The 26,435-nt window shown below is 39.9% G+C and overlaps 1 protein-coding gene across 4 annotated transcripts in view; it reads right to left on the reverse strand.

Annotated features, from left to right (window-relative positions):
- LOC133097486 (contactin-associated protein-like 3) overlaps window positions 1-23,921 on the reverse strand; it is a 149,045-nt gene extending 125,124 nt beyond the window's left edge. For all 4 annotated transcript variants that reach the window (XM_061199366.1, XM_061199367.1, XM_061199365.1 and 1 more), the window contains exon 1: window positions 23,781-23,921. In XM_061199366.1, coding sequence (XP_061055349.1) covers window positions 23,781-23,906 — 126 coding nt within the window. In that variant the 5' untranslated portion in view covers window positions 23,907-23,921. The remainder of the gene's footprint in view (window positions 1-23,780) is intronic.
- Between the last annotated feature and the right edge of the window lie 2,514 nt (window positions 23,922-26,435).

A 26,435-nucleotide genomic window follows, 5' to 3' on the forward strand; every position in this document is an offset into this window, starting at 1 on the left:
TTTGTTTGTTTTCCCTTTTTTCTAACCAGCCACAATGAAATCAGGGCTGGGGTAGAGTTCTCAGTAGCAGTGACTCCACTCCGGAGGGAGGGGCAGTGAGCAGGGTCTCACCTCCTCGCCTGGATGCAGCTCACCGAGCTCTCAGGGAGGAGGGCGAGCTCCCTGCCGTCTTCCGCGGTCCCGAGCCCTCGTCCTTCTCCAGCCCGAGGTCAGAGAGGTGAGCGGCCCCTCCTTCCTCAAGGGCAGAGCCCTGCCTTCCCCTCCTCAGGAGTCTCTCCTGGGATGAGCCCTGGGTGTGGGGCCCTGAGAGGCTGCCCCCGGCAGCTCCCTGTAGTATTAAGGGCTCCTCCCAGCGTTTGCCAGCAGCTTCCGTGCTGGTGCTTGTTAGGGCCCCTGGGCTGGGAGGACGTGACCCACAGAAATGTGTCATTTAGTGAATCCACAAAGTGGCATCACTCAGCCCTGGTTGTTAGGATCACATCCAGATGGCCCTCAGGAAACATCTGATAGAAATTGGTCAGTGTAGGTCACCTGAAATGTACCTAGAGAGAGGAGATCCTGGGGCAGGGAAGGGCTTAGGGGACCGGCAGAGCCAATGACAGCCAGACACAGGATAAGATAAGGCCTGGGTGGGTCAATAGGGAGACATTAGATGAAGTCACTAAAGGAGCTCAGGGTCAGGTCTGGTTTCTAACTGCGATACTAATTTTTTATCAAATCAAATCCTGGCCATGTACTTCCTGTGTGGAGTGAAGGCTGCCTTAGAAACTGGCATGTTTTTATATCTACAGTACTTCTCTTACTTCCTGAACAAGTATTGGCCTGGGAGCATTGTCAGAGCCCTTGAATTTGTGTGGGGTGTCCAGGCATGCAGTGTTCCGTTTCCAGCAGCATCTGGAGAGACTGACACCACCCTCAGCAGAGGGAGCAGAGCTGTGTTTGAGGGGAAGCATCTCCAGTTATACAAGGTCAATTGGTTCTCTGTAAAAAGTGATACTATCCACATGCAGTTTAAAAGGCTCTTGTAGACATCACACATAACAGGGTTGGCAGAGTAAAGACTCTTTTCTTCCAGCAGTGACGAGAATATGTTCCTGTTTTGATTTAAGTACAAAACCAGAAACAGACTAAAAAGGCATTATAGAAACTATAGACATGAGTCAAAGATCTATAACAACCAAGCGAACGCACCATCAAAAAAATGTCACATTTAGAAGGGTAGGAAACCTGTGGCATTTTTTAGTCATTTTTTAGTGCAGCTTGAGGAAAGTGGCAGCCAGATCCCCAGCCCCCTTTTGCAAACCTGAGAGAGAGCAGACTGATCTGCAATGTTCTAACTTGTCTGTGGGCTGCCTAAGGATTGGTCTTTTGACACCTAACTCAGAGTTCAGACAAACAAAAATGGCTCAGATCTCAGAATAAGGGAGCCATGGGAAGCAGCGGGTATGATTTGTAAAAACGGTTGCAAAGGTAACTATAGACCCCCAGACACCAAGGACAAGAGATTACTGATTGAGGAGTACAATAGAGCAGCTAAGGCCCCAAGAGTAAGCAAGAGTGAGACTCTTAGAAAAGCAAGACATTTAAAAGCAGATGTATAAATAGGAGAACTGGGGGAAAAAAAACACACGCACTGGTCCAGAGACAACACAGGCTTGAAAAGACCCTAAGACATCACATTAGGCTGATTACAAAGGTCTTCCCCTGTGTAGAGCAAGTATAAGAAGACTGGGAGAGGTGGCTGTGTTTTAAAATGCCCAGTTTTCAACAAAAGATCACCAGGCATACAAAGAAACAGTAAAACTAGGCTCATTCAAAGGAATAAAATAAATATCCAGAAACCATACCTCAAGAAACAGGTTTTGGACTTACTGGAAAAAGATTTTAGAACAACTATCTTATATATGCTCAAAATGTTAAAGGAATACACCAACAAAGAACTAAAGGAAATCAAAAAAACAATGAAATGAAAATGAAAATGAAAGCACAACTTACCAAAACTCATGGGATGCAGGGAAAGCAGTACTTAAGAGGAAAGTGTAATATAAAAGTTTACATTGAAAAAGGAGAAACATATCACAATCAGCCACCTAACCTTACACCTTAAGGGACTAGAAAAAGAAGAACAAATTAAATTGAAAGCTCAAAGAAGGAAGGAAATAATAAAGATTAAAGCAGAGATAAACAAAGAGAGACTAGAAAAACAATAGAAAAAATCCATGAAACCAAGAGTCCGTTCTCTGAAAATCAACAAAATTGACAAATCTTTAGCTAGATTGACTAAGGAAAAGAAAAAAAAGAAGACTCAAATAATTGAAATCAGAAATAAAGACAAAGGCATTGCTACATATTTAACAGAAATAAAAGGATTATAAGAGATTGCTATGAACAACTGTGTACACTAAAAAACTGGATAATCCAGGTGAAATGGATGAATTCCTAGAAACACATAACTAACCAAAACTAAACCAAAAAGAAACAGAAAATTTGAATAGACCTAGTAAGGAGATTTAGTTGGTAACCAAAAGTTTCCTGGCAAAGAAAAGCCTTGGACCGGATGACTTCATGGATGAATTCTACCAAATATTTAGAAGAACTAAGAAGAACCAACACCAATCTTCTCAAACTCCTACAAAACTTAAAGGAGAAGGAACACTCTCTAGTTCATTCTGAGGCCAGCATTTCTCTGATACCAAAGCCACATAGACACGACAACTGTAGACCAACATCCCTTATAAACAATGATGCAAAAATCCTCAACAAAATACTGGTAAATCAAATTTAGCAGCATATTAAAAGGATTATACACCACGACCAAGTGGGATTTATTTCTGGAATGCAAGGGTGGTTGAATATACAGAAAACAAGCAATGTCATATACCGCATTAATGAAATGAAGGGGAAAAGCACAGGATCATCTCAAGTGATACAGAAAGAGCACTTGACAAAAGTCAGCACACTTACATGATAAAAGCACTCAAGAGACTAAGAATAGAAGAAACTACCTCCACATAATAAAAAGCCATATATGAAAAACCCACACTGAACATGATACTTTTTGGTGGAAGGTTGAAAGCTTTTCCTCTAAGATCAGGAACAAGACAAAGATGCTAGATTTTGCCACTTCTGTTCAACATAATACTGGAAGTCCTAGACAGAGAAATTAGGCATGAAAGACATCCAAATTGTAAAGTAAGAAGTAAAATCATCTCTGCAGACAACATGATTTTATATGTAGAAAACCCTAAAGATTCCCCCCCCCGCAAAATTGTTAGAACTAATCAGGGAACAATGTTTCGGGATACAAAATCAATACACAAAAATCAGTTGCAATTCAATACACTAGTAAGGAACAATCCAAAAATAAAATTAAGAAAGCAATTCCATTTACAACATTATCAAAAAGAATAAAATACTTTGGAATAAGCTTAGCCAAGGAGGCAAAAGACTTGTACTCTGAAAACTACAAAACATTGCTAAAAGAAATTAAAGACACAAATAAATGGAAAACCATTCTGTCTTCATGGATTAGAAAACTTAATATTTTTAAGATGTCAATGTTTCACAAAGTGATCTACAAATCATTTTCAACAAGGGTACCATGTATTCAATGGAGAAAGGACAGTCTTTTCAACAATTGGTGCTGGGAAAATTGGATATTCACATGTAAAGGAATAAAATTGGACCCTTACCTTACACCATATACAAAAATTAACTCAAAATGGATCAAAGTCCTAAACATAAGACCTAAAACTATAAAACACTTAGAAGAAAACATAGTATAAAAATTTCATCACATTGGATTTGGCAATGATTTCTTGGATATGAAACCAAAAGTACAGACAACATAAGCCAAAATAGATAACAATATAACATATAGCTATAAATGCTTACATTGAAAAAGAAGAAATATCAAAACATAACAACAGAATTTAAAACTTGGATACATCAAAGAACATTATCAACAGAGTGAAAAAGGCAACCAATGGAACAACAGAAAATATTTGCAAATCGTATATATGATAAGGGGTTCATATCCAGAATACATAAAGAACTTTGTACATCTCAACAACAAAAAAATCAACCTGATTTTAAAATGCACAAAGTACTGCAATAAACATTTATCTAAAGAAGATACACAAATGCCCAATAAGCACAGAAAAAGATGTTTGTTAGGGAAATACAAATCAAAACCATAGTAAGATACTACTTCACTCCCTTTAGGTTGGCTATTTTTTTTTTTTAATGGAAAATAAGATGTGTCGGCAAGGATATATAGGAAACTTCGTGCACTGCTGGTAGGAATGTAAAACAGTGCAGCCACTTGCAAGACCGTTATGGCAGTTCTTCAAAAAATTAAAAATAGAATTACCATATGATCCAGCAATTTCACTTCTGGGTATATATCCAAACAAGTTGAAAGAAGGGTCTCAAGAAGATATCTGTACACTCATGTTCACAGCAACATTATCCACCATAGCCAAAAGGTGGAAACAATCCAAATATCTACCAACAGATGAATGGATTAAAAAAATCTGGGATATACATACAGTGGAATATTATTCAGCCTTAAAATGAAGGAAATTCTGACACATGCCACAACATGGATGACCCTTGAAAACATTACATTAAGTGAAATAAGCTAGTTACAAAAGAACAAAAATTATATGATTCCACTTATATGAGGTATCTATTCAAATTTATAAAGCCAGTAAAATGGGGATTGCCAGCGCCTGGAGAAAGAAAGGAAATGGGGAGTTAGTCTTTAATGGGTAGCAAGTTTCAGTTTGGGACGATGAAAGAAGTTCTGATGGATGGACTTGGAGGGCATTGTGCTGAATGAAAGAAGTCAGACAGAGAAAGACAAACACTGTATGATATTACTTACACGTGGAATCTAAAACCTATAACAAACTAGTGAATATAACAAAAAAGAAGCAGACTCACAGATATAGAGAACAAACTAGTGGTTACCGGGGGGAGGGGGGCAAAAAAAGGGTGGGGAGTGGGAGGTACAAGCTATTGGGTGTAAGAGAGGCTACAAGGATGCATTGTACGACATGAAGAATATAGCCAATATTTTGTAATAACTGTAAATGGAGTGTAACCTTTAAAAATTGTATAAAAATATACACATTCAATAAATATTAGTTGTTTTACCTCTCAAAAAAATTTTGAAGATGAATAGTGGGGTGATGGTGACACAACAGTGTGAATGTACTTAATGCCACTTAAAATACTTAAAAGGGTAAATTATATGTTATGTATATTTTACCACAATAAAAATTTAAACAAAGTAAAAGTGCATTTTCATTTAGGCGAATGTTAGCAATGAGACCCAGACTGGTACAATGAGAAACAGAAAGTTTCCTGCCTATGAACTCCCTGTGGTAATGGGAAACTCTACTCATCCCAGCCACGGCTGCAGATTTCCTGGGCACTCTGGGTCGCTGCCACCACGCCAATCCTCAATTTCATGTCAGTGACACAAAGCCCATTGCGACTGTACCTTGTTTGGTGTCACGCAGTGGCAGGACACGACAGAATTTCTCAGTTCTTACCAGGGAATATCGTCATCATCAACTTCACACAGTGAGAGTCTCAAATTGCCCACAATCTTATCTAGCTCTTGCCAGCAGGAACACCTTTTCTATCTTAAGGTAATGAACTCTGAATCATTCATACAAATCAAGAGCTGAAGGACAGAAAGTTACACACCCATGATTCAATCAAGATAAACGCGGAGAGGCCACATCCTCCCACCCCCTGTGATTTGGATGCTTATATTACCCAGCTATGACGAGTGAGCCAGTTCTGACTGAAACTGCTTCCCACTGAAAATGGGTAGCGGAAAGTCTCCCAGGAAATTGTCTGTTAGGCAGCCTCCCCACTCTTTCTTGGGGAACACGGTGCAGTAAACAGATCATCTCAGGGGGCTGTCAAATAGACAAAACAGGAGTGAAGGTAACAAAATCAGCCCTTAGCAAACAACGTAAACTGGCATTAAGAAGAAGAAAATGGTGATTGAAAGAAAAGTGTTACTTGAAAGTAATAAAGCCAAAATCAGGAGAAAAAAGCAGAAAGCAAAACCAAAGTAAGTGTAAATGAGAAAATAAATTTAAATGAAATTTGAAAATGACCTAACAACTTTTTAATAGAGAGAACTGAATCCAGTCAAGCTCTCCAGGCTCCAACCTGGAGGCAGGTAAAGTGAGGTGTGAACAATCAAGGCCACTTGCTTCTGTTCTGCAGGTGACAGCTGAGCTAGGACCCTTACCTGTGCACCTCTCCCCTGCATCCTCCTTTCATCCTTCCTCCCCTTCCCTGGTTGATTCTTGGCCTAAGGTAGTTCTTGAGGACCAGGCATTGGGTTCAGATTGATTTAGGGAATAATATACATCTTGATGCACCTTGAGGGCTTCCTATGACTGAGGAAAGGACCAGTAAAGGACAAAGACTCAGGAAAAACTGATGCTCAGAGAGGTTGTGTCCAGATAAGAGGGCAGAAAAGCAAAGCCTGGTCTGAACTGCTCTGTCTCTCATTTCCCTGAACCAAGACGCCCCAGGTCCTGAGCTGAGCAAGTCCACACCCCTTTATGAAGCAGGGAATGCGTTTTGTCCAACGCTGAACTCCTCATCGCTGGCTTCCAAACCTGGCAGGAACATCTGTGTCTATTCTACATCTCACTCCCAGTAGGGAGACAGAATTCACAAAGGCACCAAACAATCCAGCATCTTTGTTTCTATGTGGAACCTTGAGCAAAGATGGCAGATCTCTAAGAACAGAGCCACAGCCTGGGCTGGGACAACAGCAAAACCACAGCACATAGATGTCCATTCAGGATCCTGAGGTCAGCAGTTCTCCAGGTCTTTTCTGACCACTGCCCTTGGGTGCACCCTCACCTCCTAAACCCAGCCCTAAGGTGACCCAGACTTGCCTCTGCCCCACCAAGAACACGATTGCGTTGTAACGTCTTCCTCCCTCTCATCCTCTCTTTCTTCTGTGTGCTCTGGGAATCTATCTCACTGCACGTAATTAATAATAATAATAATAATAATAAACAGGAAAATAAAGGGCTACTTCAATCATACCTTAGAATATTCCAGAGTAACACAGAAATTGACCATTGTGTAACTCTGAGCCTCAGTTTCTTCGTCTGTAAAATGAAGACACTCATGGAGAAAGATTAAATGATATGATGCACCTGAAATGCTTAAAACCATGCCTGGCTCACAATAAACACTCAGTAAATGTCAGACACCAACCACGGTTCTTCACCTTGACACAAACTCCAGCCTCCCTTTCTAGATGCCACTCCTTGTAGTACTCAGGGGTGTTTGCTCATTTTCTCACATTCCATTTGCCATGGTGTCCAGAGCATTTCTTATCAATTTCTCGTCAATTCCAGATTAATCTTCTTCTTCCCTTACAAAAAGTGGGCACAAAAAAAAAAAAAAAAAAAGTGGGCACAACAAACAAAATGAGAAAGTGCCTCTTTTCCTTTACGATAAGCATCGTTTGACTAAAGCCACCTCTGTCCTTCCAGGCCACTGTCATGTTCACGTTGAGATATATTGGAGTTCTTACTCCGGAACCTGTGAATGTGAACTTATTTGGAAATCTAGTCTTTGCAGAAGTCATCAAGTTGAGATGAGGTCATGACAGTGGACCCTAATCCAATATGACCTGGGTCCTTACAAGAAGAGAAGAGACATGCACAGAGGGAAGATGAAATAAAGACACAGAGGGAGAACACCCCATGACAGTGGAGGCAGAGATTGGAGTGATGATCTACAAGCCAAAGAACTCCAAGAATTACTGACAACATCATAAACTAAGAGAATGACCTGGAAGAGATTCTCCCGAGACCCTTGCCCTGCCCATGCCCTGCCAAGACACTGATTTTGGACTTCCAGCCTCCAGAATTATGAGAGAATAAATTTCTGTTGTTTTAAGCCCCTCATTTTCCAGTACTTTGTTACAGCAGCCCTAGGAAACTAATACAGGGAGAGATTTAATTCCTTTCAGTCTAAAGGTGCCCTGTACTGTTTGACAGGGGAGGGTTTTCAAAAGACCCTAGATATCACAGTCAGGTTCCTTTAATAAGTGATTCATGTATTTATTATTTATTTAATCTAAGGATAGAACACCTATTGGCGATGTAATTCACTGACCATTTCACTTATTATTACTTGGTTATATATGGATGAAAAAGTGTTGCCACAGTAATTTTGCATTCCATTCTGACGATATTTTTTGGTAACTCTCAAATTTTCTTCCAATATGTAGGAGCTTTTCCTATGTCTGAATTTTCCATCAGTGGGAACTTTAGCTAATAAAGCGTTTGCTGCAGCATACACAAGAGCTCCCCAGGGATCTCTTTCCACTGCTCAAGTGATTTTTCTCTTCTCTCTCTTCTAAAAAAGAAGGATATTGAATCATTAAAATGTTCAAAGCTCTGAGAGGAAGATAAGCCATTCAGGTTGAATGATTAAGAACATTAAAAAACACAAAAGAGAAGACAGGAGTTCAAATCCAAATAAACTTCATTTGTCTAATGCACATCAAACATTATTTATTTTGAACTTCTCTCCCTTGGCCATAGGTGTAGTGTGAGGCTAAGTTCTGGCATTTCCACCGCCTGCCCTTCTTCTTTCTTACGCACAGCTCCTTCTAGAAAAATGCCCTGACCTTCGACTCTTCTTCAAAACTGCTCTTCCTTAGCTCTTAACTGATTCCTCCTCAAGGACAAAGTGAAAGGTGGATTATGCCAGTAAAATAAGCAGAGGGTTTCAAGCATACCACAGGGTAATTGGGAAAATGACTGAGAGATGAGTCATGTGCTTCAGGTCTGGAGCTCACCCTATAGGTATTTAGGGTGCGTGGCAGACAGATGCACTCCTGTCCATGCATCCAAACCAATGTAATACAATCTCAGAGACAGCTTATCCTTTTATATGTCAGAAGAAAGCCACCTCACCATAAAACTCTTAGAAGAGAACATAGGCAAAACATTCTCTGACGTAAATAGTACCAATGTTTTCTTAGGTCAGTGTCCCAAGGCAATAGAAATAAAAGCAAAACTAAACAAATGGGACCTAATCAAACATACAAGCTTTTGTACAGTAAAGGAAACTATAAACAAAATGAAAAGACAACATACGGACTGGGAGAAAATATTTGCAAATGATGCAACCAACAAGGGCTTGATTTCCAAAATATACAAACAGCTCATACAACTCAATAACAACAACAACGACAAAACCCAATTGAAAAATGGGCAGAAAACCTAAATAGACATTTCTCCAAAGAAGACAAACAAATGGCCAACATGCACATGAAAAGATGTTCAACACTGCTAATTGTTAGAGAAATGCAAATCAAAACTACAATGAGGTACCACCTCACACCAGTCAGAATGGCCATCATTAAAAGGTCTACAAATAACAAATGCTGGAGAGAGTGTGAAGAAAAGGGAACCCTCCTACACTGTTGGTGGGAATGTAAACTGGTGCAGCCACTATGGAAAACAGTATGGAGGTTCCTCAAAAAACTAAAAATAGAGTTGCCATATGATCCTGCAATCCCCCTCCTGGGCATATATCAAGAGAAAACTATAATTAGAAAAGATACATGCACCCCAATGTTCATTACAGCACTATTTACAATAGTCAAGACATGGAAACAACCTAAATGTCTATCGACAGATGAATGGATAAAGAAGATGTGGTACACATATACAATGGAATACTACTCAGCCATAAAAAAGCATGAAATCATGCCATTTGCAGCAACACAGATGGAACTAGAGATTATCATATTAAGTGAAGTAAGTCAGATAGAGAAAAAGAAATATCAGATGCTATCACTTATATGTGGAATCTAAAATACAACACAAATGAATTTATCTAGGAAACAGAAACAGACTCACAGACACAGAGAACAGACTTGCAGTTGCCAAGAGTGAGGAGGGGTGGGGGAGAGATGGATTGGGAGTTTGGGATTAGCAGATGCCAACTGTTATATATAGAATGGATAGACAACAAGGTCCTACTGTATAGCACAGGGAACTATATTCAATATCCTGTGATAAAACATAATGGAAAAGAATATGAAAAAGAATGTATATATATACATAACTGAATCACTTTGCTGCACGGCAGAAATTAACACAACATTGTAAATCAACTATATTTCAATAAAATTAATTTTTAAAAAAGAAGAAAGTCACCCAAAAAGGTTTTCCTTAAGTTGAAATAGTACTTATTCTTATCTATATCATCTAAAAGCCTGTATTAGGAATATATTCACTGTGGAAATGACTTAGAATCTACTTACATGAAAGAAACTCAAGTCTAAATCCCAATTTGAGCTGAAAATCTCAAGTAAGTAATGAGCATATTTTTATATTTTTTATGTTTAATAAAAAGGCCATATAAATGGTTTGACTTCTAACAGTTAGTACACAGATCTTATATTTGACATAATTTATGTCGAGTGTATAATTTGGGAAACAAGATCAGCACAAAAGCACCATGAAAGAGAAAAGATGGTAACTGAAAGCATTCCAAACACCAGCACAGAGAGACTGAGCATCGTATAGTTCATGGTCATCCAGAAAGACATCTGGGAAATGGCACCATTTTGGAAGCTGTTCACGTGGCAGAGACACGGCTTAGTGAATACTGCCTCAGTTTCCCATGAACCTCCCTATGTGCTACAGGTAATGCAAAGGGTCCAGGATGGATGATGCTGCAGGCAGTGGGCTGCTTTAGAGGATCAAGCACCACGCTTGGGGGATTCACTGCTCTTATAATGAGAAGATGCAGACCTGCTCCTTGTCTGGGGGAGGTTGGCCTCTCATCTCTCAGGACTGCTGTTTCTCTAGCACGCCCTGAGAATGGCCTGGATAAAATGCAGCTAGAGCCTTCACTCTTAGCCTATCCGGAAAGAGCACACAGGCACTCAGGGTCCATGTGGATTGCATCTCCCCACATATCTTGAGGGTATTTCAGTGGGTAAGGGAACCAAATAAAAACACTATTTAGGGGAGGATGCAGAGAAATTGGAACCCTTGTGAAAATGCAAAAAGGTGCAGCCACTATAAAAAACAATATGAAGGTTCCTCAAAAAAAGTAAAAATAGAATTAGCATAATAAGCTCCAGCAATTCCTCTGCCAGGTATATGTCCAAAACAACTGAAATCTGGATCTTGAAGGGATATTTGTATACCCATGTTTTTCACAGCATTACTCACAATAGCCAACAGGTACAAACAACCCAATTGTCCATAGATGGATGAATAGATCTCTTAGTCCATTCAAGTTGATATAACAAAATACCACAGACTGGGTGGTTTATAAACAACAGAAATTTATTGCTCACAGTTCTAGAGGCTGACAGTCTGAGGTCAGGGTGCCCATAAGTTTGGGTGAGGGCCCTCTTCTGGGTCTCAGACTTTTTTTTTTTTTTTTTTTTAATTAATTAATTTATTTATTTATGGCTGTGTTGGGTCTTTGTTTCTGTGCGAGGGCTTTCTCTAGTTGCGGCAATTGGGGCCACTCTTCATCGCGGTGCGCGGGCCTCTCACTACCGCGGCCTCTCTTGTTGCGGAGCACAGGCTCCAGACGCGCAGGCTCAGCAACTGTGGTTCACGGGCGTAGTCGCTCCGTGGCATGTGGGATCTTCCCAGACCAGGGCTCGAACCGTGTCCCCTGCATTGGCAGGCAGACTCTCATCCACTGTGCCACCAGGGAAGCCCTGGGTCTCAGACTTTTGTTGCATTCTCTCATGTTGGAATCAGGTAGGGATCTCTCTGGAGCCTCTTTATGAGTCACTAAGCCCTTTCTTAGTGGAAGACTTAGTCACTTCCCAAAACCCTCTACCTACTAATACTATCACCTTAAGGGGTTAGGATTTCAACATATGAATTCTGGTGGGATACAAACATTCAGACCATAGCAACTGATAAACAAAATCTGGTATATACATACAATAGAATATTATGCAGCCCTAAAAAGAAGGAAATTCTGTCACGTGCTACAATATGGATACTCAAGGACGTTATGCTACTTGAAATAAACCATCACAAAAGGACAAATACTGTATGATTCCACTAATATGAAGTATCTAAGGTAGTCAAAATCATTGAAACAGATAGTAGAGAGATGGTTGCCAAGGGCTGAGGGGATGGGAGGGAAATTTGTGTTTAGTGGGCTTAAGTTTATTTTACAAGATGAGAAAGATCTAGAGATCTATTCCACAACAATGTGAATATACTTAACACCACTGAACCGTACACTTAAAAATGGTAAGGATGGTAAATTTAATGTTATGTTTTTTTTACCACAATTAAAAAACTATTTTGTATTTCCTTTGTTTTTTTCCTCTAATCCTTTCAAAACCTGGTATTGAATTGAACAGCAATATACGCATGTAGTTTAAAAATACCATTCATCGCGTACTCATGGCATATCTTTACCCAGAATGAGAAATGCTATTAATAATTTATCTTGTATGCTTCCAGCATACAGTCTATATATATTTCAGTCTATATATATTTACATGCACATATACGTATATGTTCATCTTGGAAATTTCTAATGGAAGCACAATAAATACATCCCTTTTCCTAGCTGTAAAAATAAATGTTTCTTAAATCTCATTATGAATAAATGTATTTGATAATCTTATACACATGATACTTATATAATGTTTTAAACCAATGTTACGTCAAATAAATAAATAGATCAATTAATTAAATAACCTCATTGTTTTCAAAGGAATGAATTCCATATAATATTATATTATTCCATAAAATGGAGTATCATAATTTATTTGTGTTCACCTATTGACAGAAAACTGGATCTTGACTGTAAACAATGCACTTAGTTTTCTCACAGGCACTTTCTGTGCACCTCTGAGTGTTCCCGTGGGACTAACTCCTAGAAGTGGAATCGTTACTTGGTGTAGACGATATATTGACAGGACTTAAAAGCATTGCTCCTTTTGCGCTGTCATCTTCAGCGCTCTAAATAGCGGGTGCTTTTGAACACTTAAGTTTATAGAAGTTGTCCTCCAAGGACGTGCATAATGCTGTGATAAACATGGGTGTACAAACATCTCTTCAAGATCCCGCTTTGGGTATATGCTTTGGGCATATACCCATCTTATGCCATTTTATGCTCCTACCAGCACTGTCTGAGAGTGCCTGCTTCCCATGCCCTAAGGAAGAGGATCCCCATCCTGTATCATCACTTTATTCACCTCCAACATGAATCCTCTGTACTGTGATAAGGTGGTTTGAGTGTGGGCCCTGTAGCCAGACAGCTGGGGTTCAAATCCTTGTTACATCACTAACTAGTTCTGTGATTTGAGGATAGTGAACGTGAACTTTTCATGCCTCAGTGTCCTTTTCTGTAAACTGGGCATAAGAGGGCTGTTGTGAGGATGTGTTTAATAAATATGTATAAAGTGCATGAAGCAGTGTCAGGCACTCACTAAGTACTCAGTATAACACTTCTTATTGGTTTAATATTTTTCTTTAAATTGATTCTCTTTTTAACCTTAGTTCTATGCTAAATGCTATGTAATAATATCATAGATCAGATGTATACTATTTATATCTTATTCTGAAAGACATGAAATTACATGCATACATTTAAAATGAAAAGAAAGTTTTTCTAGGACACAATTTGAAAAGGACTGTCCTAAGCAAGAGTATTAGCAAAGGTTTTGTGGAGTTCAAGTGTGAGAGGTTACATTGTGTCACACTGATGTTGTCATTTTAATTTCTTCATACTGGATCCCTACATCATACCTTAAATAGATACAAAGTGGACTAGACCAGGGGTAAGCAACCTAAACCCAGAACCAGCTGGCTGTGTGGCTTTTTAAATAAAGTTTTATTGGAACACTGCCACACTCGTTCATTTACATATTGCTTCTGGCTACTTTCACACAACAGCAGAGTTGAGCAGGCACAACAGAGACTGCATGGCCTACAAACCCAAAAATATTTATTATCTGTCCCTTTATAGAGAAAGTTGGCTGGCCCCTGGTCTAAACCAATATTTCTCTCTGTCTGAGACCCTGAAACATGCTTGAACAGCATCCAGCTTCTCAACTGCTGCCCTAATCTTAACTACTCTGAAAGTTTGAGGTTTGCTGATCAGAAATTCTCAACATCTCAGAGTTTTGAGACTGTGATATTAATATTAAAAAAAGTACTCAAAGCCTGTCTTCCTCTTTTGTAAAATTTTAAAATTTCATCATTGCTTTTGTCTATACAAATTTATAAAATGTGGCCTGCATCAAAGGCAGAAAATTGTTCTAACTGTTAAGTGGCATAGGACTGCAGAGTGCAGAAACCATAGGAGTTATCAAGGGCTGTGAACACAGCAGTGCTCTGAACACTCCACCTCTGCTGTGGGCCATTTTCTCAAGATCCCAATTAGTTTGGTACCAAACCACTTGAGTCTTTCATGTCAGAACAACAGACCCAGGAAATCACCCATGAATAGCCTGAAGTACATACCATGTCTGTGCCTTCTGTACATTTACATTATGTGTGCAAATTGTAGAATTTGTAGACTTTGACTGTCGTTCCCTATGAGACCCACTATTAGTACAACATCCCATGAAGCTAAGCTGCCAGAACTGCAGTCACGAGGAAGAATTTCCATGAAATCCTGGTGAGATGCTCCCTGGGCTGTCCTGCCTTCCACCTTCCTAAAACTTGGCTCTGCAGCACTTCCTTTCAATGAGTCTGCTGCCGGAGCACCTTTTTTTGTAAAAATTCACTTTTTCCATCATTTACTTTTCTTGATCAGAAACAATGTTTTTGCCATCTCCCAAATGAATAAAAAAGTCTACTTATAAAGCTATTTCCCCCACAACTCTGCCATACTCTGTTCATATTACTGTTTAAGATTTACCTTTTTCATAAAATATATCCTAATTTCCATACATCTCTAATAACACCACTTCTGGAACTACTTCATTCTATGAAAAGTAAAACTGTAATTTTTACTTGAGACTGTAAGATGTCTCAAGAGTTGCTATTTATCCTGCTACATATTTAAAATTCTAGTCACCACCACATCCCTCCCTCCCAACCTGATAACACGTGGCAATTCAAATGAGCAAAATCGTTACTTTTGCAAAGCAATAAAGTAGGTACAAAGGATATCGGGATAAACAAGCTGTAGTCCCTGATGCCAGAATTGATGTGAAATAAGCACGAGGTGAATAAATATGGCAAAAGAAAAGTAATACTTGAGAAATAAAAATGAAAAATCCCAGGAGTAGAAAAAGAAGGGAGTGTCTACACAATTTTAGTAAAAGGGGATTTGAGTGAAGGTTTTCAGGTTGGGAAGGACTGTAATCGACAAATGGAAGGAAGGATGCTCCACACCCACCGAATGCAGCTGGCCCTGGCAAGAGGCAGTTGTTACTGGATCCTGGGTTTCCAGGGACCCAGCGGTTACTTTGTGGTAGCAGCTCAGATGTCTCATTCACTTCTCTGCCTCAACCTTTTCAGCTGCTCTGAGAGTTTTCCACAGACCAAATCCAGCTTTTATCTCTATTGTTACTGAGACCTGCAATGAAGGGCAAATGGAACCACCTCTCTCTCGGGTTCAGTAGGGCATCATCCTTGTACAACTTTGTGGGGAAAAAGTGTTAAGCCTCTTGTTACACTTAGGCTTGGCACCGAAAGCCTCCCATCACACAAGCAGCAACACACAGTTGGCTAAGTTTTAACTTAACTAACCATCTGGGTTGAGGTCTGTTTGAGAACAGCAACTTTTCCTTAACTCAATCTAACAACTCCTTATTGAGAATCTGTAATAGGCCTGGCCCTCTGAAGAGATTAATCCCTGACCTAATGGCTCTCAGAGCCCAGGAGGGGGAGACATGTACAGAAAATTCAACTGTGGTCCACGATGGTAAGTGCAATCAACAAGACTGTCCATGGTACAAAGTCACTGCCTCGGGGATCAATGCGCTTGATGTAATGAGGTGAATGGTTAGGAAGGAGAGGGCCGTGTCCCTGACAAGGCCAAGTACATGGAAGAGATCGATACAGAATCATTGAAATGCTGCTCCTATTCTGCCCAAAACCACCCAGTCTCAGAGCCAAACTTGAAATCGGCAAGCCTGGAGCTGGCACAAGCCTCAGACAGCCAAGGCACACTCTGCAGACCCTTCTTTGCAACCTCCTACCTGATGTGGTAGGATGGACCCTTCTTTGCAACCTCCTACCTGATGTGGGGCTTGGCTCTGTTGAGTCATCAACTCATTAGCAATAAATGTATTAACCTAGACCTGAAATAAACCAACACATATTTAAATGACTGAATTAGCAGGAATCTCTGTCAAGAGAATTTCCACTCCTTCTACCAATAGAGCTTCACACTTAGCAGAGTGTCTGCTTCCTTACATACAAACCCTCCTTATCTCTGAGTCCAGTTTTTCTTATTATGATTTGACACTGTTCTTATCCCTCTTTATTTTGAAACTACACAGTCATATGATCTTTCTATTTATACCAAGTAAACATAATTCTTTTAAACCTGAATCCAATATTCTTTATTAATTTGATTATGCAATATTTCAAATATCCCCCCAAAACAGATATGCGTGTACTGATAATCTAGATTTATTTTAACAAGGTAAATATTTTGCCATATGTGCATCAGTTCTTTCTCTTAAATAAATGAAGTGGTGCAGGTATAACAAACCTGCATCCCCATCCCAACCCCCATGCTTCCAGTATTTCCCTGTCTTTTTTCTGCCCTGCAAATTTGGGGTTACCTTTGTTGCTCTCTTAGAGCACTGTGAGATTGTTGTGAATCTTTCAATACAATATTAATTAGCCTCATTAATTAGTCTACTTGGTGTTCTAGGTTGGAAATGATCTAAAGAAGAACAAAGTTTCAAACGATTTGCTATGTCTATTTTATATTCATTTAAGGACCTACTGCTACCTATTTTTTCAAGGCGAAAGAAATCTATTAAATAGAATTATTTATACTAGAACTTATGTTTATTTCAAGTAATTTCTTATTTTTCTCAAATATATTTTGCCAGTCCTTTCTTAGAAGAATGCCTTTTTCACACAAAGGGCCTGCATAGGAAGAAAAATCCACTTAAATTCTAAGCTTAATTCAATGAATTTTGAATAACAATTTCCCTCTTAAATTCATAAAGGATATAACTTCTTAATTAGAGTTCTGATGAGTTTTTAATATGAAGAATAAACTCCTAATGAATGCAAAGTATAGAGATTCAGGAAATATTATAGTTCTCAAAGATAGGACTAACTTTAACCACTTGATTGTTATTCACTGATAACAATGAGAAAATACGTGGGCTCCACCCCCCTAGGTTGGTGACTATCAGGGAGAAAGAGGGTGTCTTGCAGTCAAAGGGCACTGGAGCAAGGTTCCTGAGGCCCTGTTACAGAGAGCATCACCTGTTCAGGCTAACACGTGCGTGGGATAAGCTGCATCCTTGAGCAGGGGGCACAGTCTCCTCTGATCCAAGCAGCTGGAGGATAGTTAAGGGGCAAAACAATTTCCCCCACAGATGGGACTTGGTTCATCCCAGTCAGTGCTTCTCACAATCTAGCTTGTACTGGAATCCCCTGCTCATCTTGTTGAAATGCAGATTCTATTCAATAGGTTGGGGTGGGGGCTGAGAGTCCATATTTGTGTCAAGATCCCAGGTGGTGCTGCTGGTCCGTAGGTTACATGTTGAGTAGCAGGACTCATAGCAATCTAGGTCCTTTAATTCGTAGAGAAAAAGGGAAGGCGAGGAGTAGAAAGATAAGATGTATAAGAAGAGGAAAGCAGAGAAATAGGAAAGAAAGCAAAAGGTCATGGAGAGAGAGTGAAAGAGAGAGAGAGAGAGACAAAGAACAGGAAATTTGATAATATGGCCCTCCCAGCATCCCTCCCTTCTAAGTGCCCCCATTAGGGTGGAAATAAAGTCTTTACATGGCCCTACCCACCAATCCAGGGGCTTCGGTGCTAAGCGTAGGGTGGCCTGGGAGCCGTCCTGATCAGATCAGCTCTTCACAGGTGGTGAGATCTGAGACTCCCCTCAGCCAGAGTCAAGTAAGTCCGAGCATTTCCTCAGATTTTTGAACCAATATAGGAAAATGAATGCCAGAAGCTAATCCACAGAAGGCACAGGACAGGGCTGCCTCTTAGTTACAGCCATGTCAGAGACCCAGCTAAATCCTCCCCTTCTCCGTGTGGTCGGATTCCCAAATTACCTAGACTGATTCAAGTTGATTTTCTAGAATTTGTAACAATACAGATAGAAGAGGGATATAGGGAAAAATGGAGAGACAAGAGAGAAATAAGGAGAAAAATATTTAATGATAGGTGAGTCAGCCCATTGTTCCCAAACAACTGGAACGGGGAGGGAGAAGAGACAGAGTCAGGGCAGGCAGGTGGCCTGGGAAGGACAAGGCTTGCTATAGGGTCCCAAGAAGACCAAACAGGTGCCCAGGAGGGTGGTGATGGAGCTGCCCCAACACTCCTCTAGAATACTGCCAGCACTCTAGGCTGCCCACTCACGACCTCTCCTGCCCACCAGGGATGCTCACGGACCCAGACTCAGAGCAAGACAGTGGTTGGAGCCCACACCTCTCCCCAGCCTGGTCCAGAGGCCCCCAGGGAGCTCAGAGCTCACATCAGCTTGCAGGTAAGAATACTGGTTCGCAAGGGCTGCCCCACAAAATTCTTGTAATGAATCTAAGAGTCACAGTAGATTGATGTTAAGTGTTTGCTGACATATTCTCAGGGAAACAGTAGAAAATAAACATTAGTGAACTTTGTCAGTGATCACTGATCTGTTGCACTGCTCACTTCAATGCTGTTCTATGATCCTCAGTGTCCTAAGACTCTGGCCACTTTCTGATTTAGTTGGGCTGAAGTTGCAACTTCAACTCATCTTCTAAGTTGCAACTTCAACTCATCTTCTAAGTTGCAACTTCAACTCATCTTCTAAAAGTCCTATGGATGTTTAGCACCAAGTTTGGTCAAGCCACCTGGTTTACTAAATGACCGATGTAAACCATGATTGTTCACATATTATAGGAAATGCACCCCTTCTAAACTTGTTCAAACAGTGATACTTCTTCCACTACATTTCAAGTGAGGGCATTTACTCTGCACATCAAAAGAGTTTGTATGTCCTGAGATGTAGTGCATCCCTTGGTGAGAGATGGTGATGCCTTTTCTGTCATGTAAGACACATGCCTTTATTTCCATTTAAATAAAACCCTTTTGGAATGTATTTCACAGATCTGAGTATTTGTTTAATTTTTTTGGTTATTTTCACATAGAAATCCAGTTCAGCCATGGAAGCAGTCACTCATTAAGAAAAAATATTAAAGTGGAACATATCACCAGTGAAGAACATAATTTCTTTTTTTAAGAAAGTCAATTTGGATAACTAACCTTCAGTAACTGGACCTGCAGTCCTCAAATCCCTTAGTCAAAGACTTTGTGGCCAGCCATGTCTCAATTTCATAATTTTGAGAATTTAGAGAGGTATACTTTGCATTTCACATATTAATTAATATTCCATGGCAAACATGTGGCAAAGCATATGGACAACTTGCCCAAAGTAACATAAGTAAAGATCTTCTGTCTTATTATCATCTCATGTCCATTTTCAGTAAGGAGTTAGGATAGACTTTTTTCTGAGAGTTTTCGGAATTTGGAAAGAGTTAACATATATTAGTGGACAGAGTTAGCACAGACAGCAGATAGACCCAGAAGAACAAGAGAAGTCATTTAAAAAAATTACGACAGGGAGAATATCCACAAAACTTTTAAGGCCACAGGAGGAGTGCTTGATTTGGACTTTCTTATAAAAGTAGGAGGCTTCCTGAGAAGAAAGCCAATACACAGTCTTTCTTGCTGGGGGTCAAGGTTACATCAGCGAGGCCACAAGCGGGGGACACTGCTGTGGGTGAGAGCTACACTAGTGATGGTGGGGCAGCAGCCTCTCAGGGGGGACACCTGTGACACACCAACTGCGAGCAGGTGCTCAGATACCCCTGCAACGTGACTTCATATGACTCTGGAAAACATCTTCAGATCCAATGAGAAATGTGTTTGCTAGGAAAGGATACCAAATGCAGAAAGAAAAAAAAAAATCAGAGATGTATAAATACAGTGGGGTGGGCAGAAAGGCCTCAAAGATATCCAGGCCCTAAAGAAAGGAACTGTGAATGTGTTACTTTGCATGGCAAAAGGGACTCTGCAGATGGGATTATGGTTAGGAAGACTGTCCTGGATTACCCAAGTTGATCCAGTCTAACCGCATGAGCCCTTAAAGTAGAGGACTTTCTCCAGCTGGAAGAAGAGGGAATCAGAGAGGTGCAGCAGGAGAACAAGAACAAATAGCGATTTGAAGATGAAAGGGACTCGACCCGCTGCTGCAAGAACAGGCCACACAGAAAGCATACGGGATGTGGGAAACCTCTAGGAGCAAAGACCAGCCCCCAGCTGGCAGCCTACAGGAGATCAGTGTCTCAGTCCTACACCCACAAGGAAGCGAGTGAGGGTGTATGCAGAAGCATCAGGAGGGCAGTCCTGACTGCTGCCCTCTGAAAGGCCTGCTTGCAAGGCTGGCCCATTCCCAAGACTCTAATGATAAAGGTGGCTTACTGTGCCTAATGTTTGTTCAAACAGTGTGGTTCATGCTCATTACCTGCCTTCCTTCTGGAAGTCTGGAATTTTGTTACATGCAAGGCAGAGGGTGCCTACATGACCAGCCCCCAGTACATGAGCTCACCTGGTTGGTAATAGTCCATGTGGGTTTCTAGAACTCACTGCTGGGGGATTAAGCTAGTCCCATATGACTTCCCTGGGAGAGGACTGTAGAAACTTGGGCCTGATTTCCTCTGGGCTTCACCCCAAGCACCCTCTTCCTTTGCTCATTTTGCTCTGTGTCCTTTCACTGTGCTAAATCATAGCTGCATGACTACACACTGGTCCTGTGAATCCTCCCAGCAAATCATGGAACCTGGGGAAGGTTCTGGGAATCTCCAGACACCTTGAAGGACAAGTCTTCCCCAGAGCCTCCAGGAAAAATGCCCTAAGCAGAGAACCCAACCAGGTCTACTGTACTTTAGACCTACAGAACTATGACATAATAACTCTGTCTTGTATTAGGTCACTAAATCCATGAAAATTTGTTAAAGCAGTGATAGGAAATTAAGTAAATGGCACCATGAATAAACATATTACTTTCACTAATGAAGAGTATAATATCTCAAGGAAATTTTTTAAAATCTTAAATTCATTCTCAAGTTAACACCAGCAATTCATATCTAAAACAACCACCTGAAGAAGGGGTAGAACCTCTGGTAAGGTGTATGGTTGATTTTTAAGAGCAGCTGACATTTTGTGAGAGGTCTGGAAAGCAGCCAAACCAGCCCAATCTTTTTAAAGAAAACTGTGAGTATAATGTCAGAATCATCAACTAGTGTGATTTACTGCTGTCAATGCCAGTTTGTATAGTCGGGCCCAGATTAGGAGATGAATTCACTTAACCCATGGTGGTGCACGCGGAAGATGGGAGGATGAGCCCTTTTCCTAAAGGAGCTCAAAATGTGAGAGGAGAAACACCTCCACCGGAGCTTCAAGGATCACTAAGTTGAGACCAAGGGCTACAGAGAAGCACAGAGCAGGGAGCTAAGGAAGGCATCCTGCCAGAACGTAGATTCCACTCATTCGTTTTAATTCAGCAAACATTTACCAACGTGCTCGGCCCCAGGCACCATGAAGTGCTGGGGACACAGGGAGGGATGCAAGCTCAGCAGGAGTGTAAGGCAGGCCACTTTACCCATGTTTACTGTGTGATAGGATGGATAGGATTGAGGGGTCCACTTCTGTCCTCACCTGCATGATCTAGGATTAATAATGCCACTATATTCTTGACCCTACTTCCCCAAGGGTGCCTGACCTTTAAAGAAATCAGCAGAGAGTGATGCTTACATATGATTCCTCTCCAACCTGCTTAACTAAAAACAAGAATTTTTAGAGTTGCTCAATCAAATGGAATTGGAGCGGAGCGAAAATATGAACCTTAATTAATACAATGAAGAATAAGTAGGCATTAACTATTAGTTAACTAATTTTGAAAAACAATATTTAATTTTGAACAAAAGTTCTCTATGTAAGTAGATGTTTCATTAAGCTTTAACTTACTTAAGCAATATTGACCTTAACCCTGCTTTGGACCTGGTGTTCTTAGTATCACAACATTAGTACAACATTAGTATCTGCTTCTGATCATACACATGGCAACTACTCGTTCGGAAACCTTCGGTCAGCCAGCCCTAAAAACACTCACATATCCCCTCCCACTTTGTTCTTTTACCTAGTATTAGACAACTAACTAGTTTTTCTTGATTCAATTTGCATCAACATTTATTGACTAACTAATAAAAGCTCCAGGGATAAGAAATTAAGTAGACCACAATCTATTAAGTTATAATAAGTTACAGAGTTCTAAGGAAATTCAAATGAGGGCAGTTTGTTACCCAACGAATATTATCATTTTGTTGCCTGTTATTTTGATAGATAAGCTATGTGCTAAGACATAACAGCTTTTTAGCTGACAATTTTCTTCTTACCCTGACAATTAAGAAAAAAAAATTTTTAAGTGATACAACATTCTTAGCCTAAATTAAATGGAAGATACACTGTGTATTTTTTATTGTGGTAAGATATACATAACAAAAAGTTTAGCATTTTAGCCACTTTTAACTATACAGTTCTGGGCATTAACATTCACATTGCTGTGCAAACATCACCATGCTCCATCTCAAGAACTTTTTCATCTTCTCAAACTGAAACTTTGTCTCCATTAAAGCATGTACAGTCCATTGCTCCCTTCCCCCGGCTCTTGGCAACCATCTAAATTATATTTTTAGTAAGGAGAAAAAAGTAATTTCTTCTCCACCTGATGAATCTTCTTCAGGCCACACCCCATCAGCCAGTTGCAAACCTGCTGCAGACCTTCACAACACTCTACTTTTAGAGCTTCTCATTCAGAGCAGACTGTGATTTAAAGATATGAAATGCTAAATATAGAATAAATTACATATATTTTAATATTCAAAAAGTTAAGCAAACAAAATTTAATTCTTCTAAAAGAAGCATGGATATGTAATCAGAAGTAGAAACTATGTCACTGATGTAAAATATTTATGATTCCAAAGAATCCTAGGGATCTATTGTCCATAAATTACAAGGGGCCACATGGTGCCCAAGTTCCTGTTGGAGCAGGAACTCAGCATATCCCTCAACAAGTCGCCCACGGACAGACTCTCCATTACATCTATTTTTACATGTTCAGGGTCTTTCAGAAATTTCAGTTTATCAGAGGGCATAGAGAAAATGAATTTGCTTTATTTAAAAATGCTGAGGCAATATAAACTATTGTGTTTGTTATAAAACAAAAATAAAATCAGTTGTATGTGACTTATTTCTTAGACTTCACACTATTTAAAGGAATAATGGGAAGACATTTGCAATATTTCGCTACATTATAAAATTGTTTTACTTATTTCATAAATTAGCCATGGACGATGTATTCTGGAATGTCACATGTGGCTTACATTCAGGGGAAATATTTTCAAGTAATTTAGGAGGCTCTGTTTCTATACTTGATCTGACAGATGGGCAGCAACATGCAGTAACTGGCATAATTCATACTCCGACAGACTGCTTTTCAATAAAGCACATACCCCGATGCTTTCCTCTCGTCGATATTGCTTCCAGTTCCTCCCGCCATCGCTGAACATCAGGAGGTAGCTGGTCACCCAGTCGGAGCTCCCGTATCCTCCCTGGGTGGCCACAGCTGTGACCTCCATTCTTTCTCCAAGGTCAATCTGCAGCCACTGGTATTTATTTGACACAAGGGGAGACCAGCCACCAGCTCCTTTTTGTGGGAATAAAAATAAGAAAACCGGTAAAGACAGAGAAATCTATATTAACCTGTAAGAATGGGATCATAAATAAGATTTATGAAAATCACAGTTTCAAATTCTGCATTATATAATGCCTCATAATTATACAAATACACTCACACACACACACACAAACACAAAATAAAAACACAGGTTAAACATAAATGGATGAAGCCTATATTAATTGTTTTGTTTCTTAGTTCATAACCCCTGACTCTCTGGTATTGGGGTGTCCCGCTAAGTGAAATTGCTTAATGTAATAGGTGGACAACTAAACACCATGCCATTACATCAGTGCTTGGAACTAGTGTCTTTATTGGCTTCAAGGCATGACTTGCCCTTTGTTGGACATAAAGGAAAATAAAGCTAGAAAACCTTAATTCTGGATTCCCTGCATGAGGAAGTACAATGTTGAATGTTGGGATAACAAAGATGGCTATGGCATAGCCCTACACTCAAGGTGCTTACAGACTCATAGGAGAAGGAGACATTTCAAAGAACAATTTGAAATGTAATATGGGAGGGGTGGAGGTGAAAGTGATTTCTGTGCAGGGAGGGAGAGTTCTAAAAAGGCAGCAAGGAGGGTGAGAGAGAACCCAGAGGAAGTGAATGAGGAGGAGTTTCTCAGGTATTCAAGACAATAGGTGCAGAGTGGAAATTACTGTGCTTTGTTTTCTCCAGTGCCTGTGAGAAACCGAAGAATTAGGGATACCTGTGAATGTATTATTGATATATTTTGTTCTTCTAGTTTAACAGAAACATGAGTTTTGAATTTGGATTTAGATGTCATATTAAATTTTCTGAATTTAAATTATTATGCAATATAAAAATTGGGAAATAGGTTTGAAGTGCATTCTGGAACTGATATTTTGCTAATTATCCGTGTCTAGAAAACACAGGGTCATGTAAACAGTCCCTAACACAAAAAAACTAGCTTTAAAAAGATTTTTCCCCATTGTCCTGACACCTAATTTGAGGCTCTCATAATAAGGTGTGACACTTTAGACAACATTTATTATCTTTTTATTAGGGGCTATTATTAACATCCATGTCCTGTTTACAAAAGCTGTTACGACCAAGTACATGTCAGGAGGTGTGTGACATGGTTACAAGACAGCTCAAAGGAAAATGGAAGTGGCGCGCTTACATCAGGGTGTGGAGGTGAAACTAGTAAGTGGGCACATCTGTTGCTTCACTATGTCCTCCGCTAACGGCACTACGTGTATAACCCTTAGCAAAATTTAAAGCTTACAAATTCTTTAAAACTCAAATTCTTTCTAAGATTTCCTCATTTCCTGCAATCTTTATTCCAAAATTCCAAAATTTCCTCTCAACCACAAGCACAATGTCTTTTCCTTTGATCCACATCTTAAACATGCCACAACTCCGGTTGTTCTGTAATGCATTATTAAACTTTTTATTTTGAAATAATTTCAGATTTACAAACGAGTTGCAAAGATGGGATAGGGAGTTCCTGTCTACTTTTTACTCAGTGTGTCCTAATGTTAATATCTGACATCACCATGGTATTTTGATCAAAACTAAGCTATTAACACTGGTACAATGGTAACAAAACGACAAACTTTATTTTGATGTCTCCAGTTTTTCCACTAACTCCCTTTTTCTGTTCCAGGATCCCACATTGCATTTAGTCACCTTGTCTCCTTACTGTCTTCCAACCTGTGATAGTTTTCAGTCTTTCTTTGTCTTTAATAACAAGATTGATCACCACCCAACACCTCCCTGCTACTTCTACTGATTTGTGCAAAGGTCCCATCTAATGTTTGATGAATGGTAAGTCCTTCTGGGTTCTAGCTGAGGGTTAACTAATAGTCCCAAGTAACATTACTCTGCAACTGCCTGTAATTTTATAATAATTGCCAAAAGAAGTCAGAAATTAGGTGTTGGCATTTAGCTGATCATTTTAACTTAGAGGTTCTACATATGAAGTTTTATATGAATCAGTTTAAATCTCTGAGAAACTGCTAAATGTCCTGTATTCTTAGTATCAAAGTTGTAAAGAATGTACTGAAGATACTTCTTCTTTTTGCATTTCACAATCTTTCTCTGTCATCTTTAATCTCTCTTGAAGCGGGAAGTATCATCAACACGGGTACCACATGTACAGAAATGCAACAGAGTAAAAAGCATCAGCATGCTTCCAGCATGTTGCCCTGGGACCAGCCTCTCCCACAGATGCAGCCACATCTCTGTCAACCACTCTTCAACATCTGCAGGTAATCAACCTTGAACATTTCATATTCCTTACCTGTGGTGAGAAGGTGCTACTGGTATGCAAATTAAGCTATCTGATTAAGTAAGTACTCTGATAAAGTAATGAAACTGCAGAATTCCCTGTGCTGCAAAGCAATTCATTTCAGCTGGGTAACACAGCCACGGTGTAATCCCCAGACCCCTGTAGGGTGATGATGT

Source organism: Eubalaena glacialis, chromosome 9, assembly GCF_028564815.1.
Source record: "Eubalaena glacialis isolate mEubGla1 chromosome 9, mEubGla1.1.hap2.+ XY, whole genome shotgun sequence".
In the NCBI taxonomy this organism is placed as follows: Eukaryota; Metazoa; Chordata; class Mammalia; order Artiodactyla; family Balaenidae; genus Eubalaena; species Eubalaena glacialis.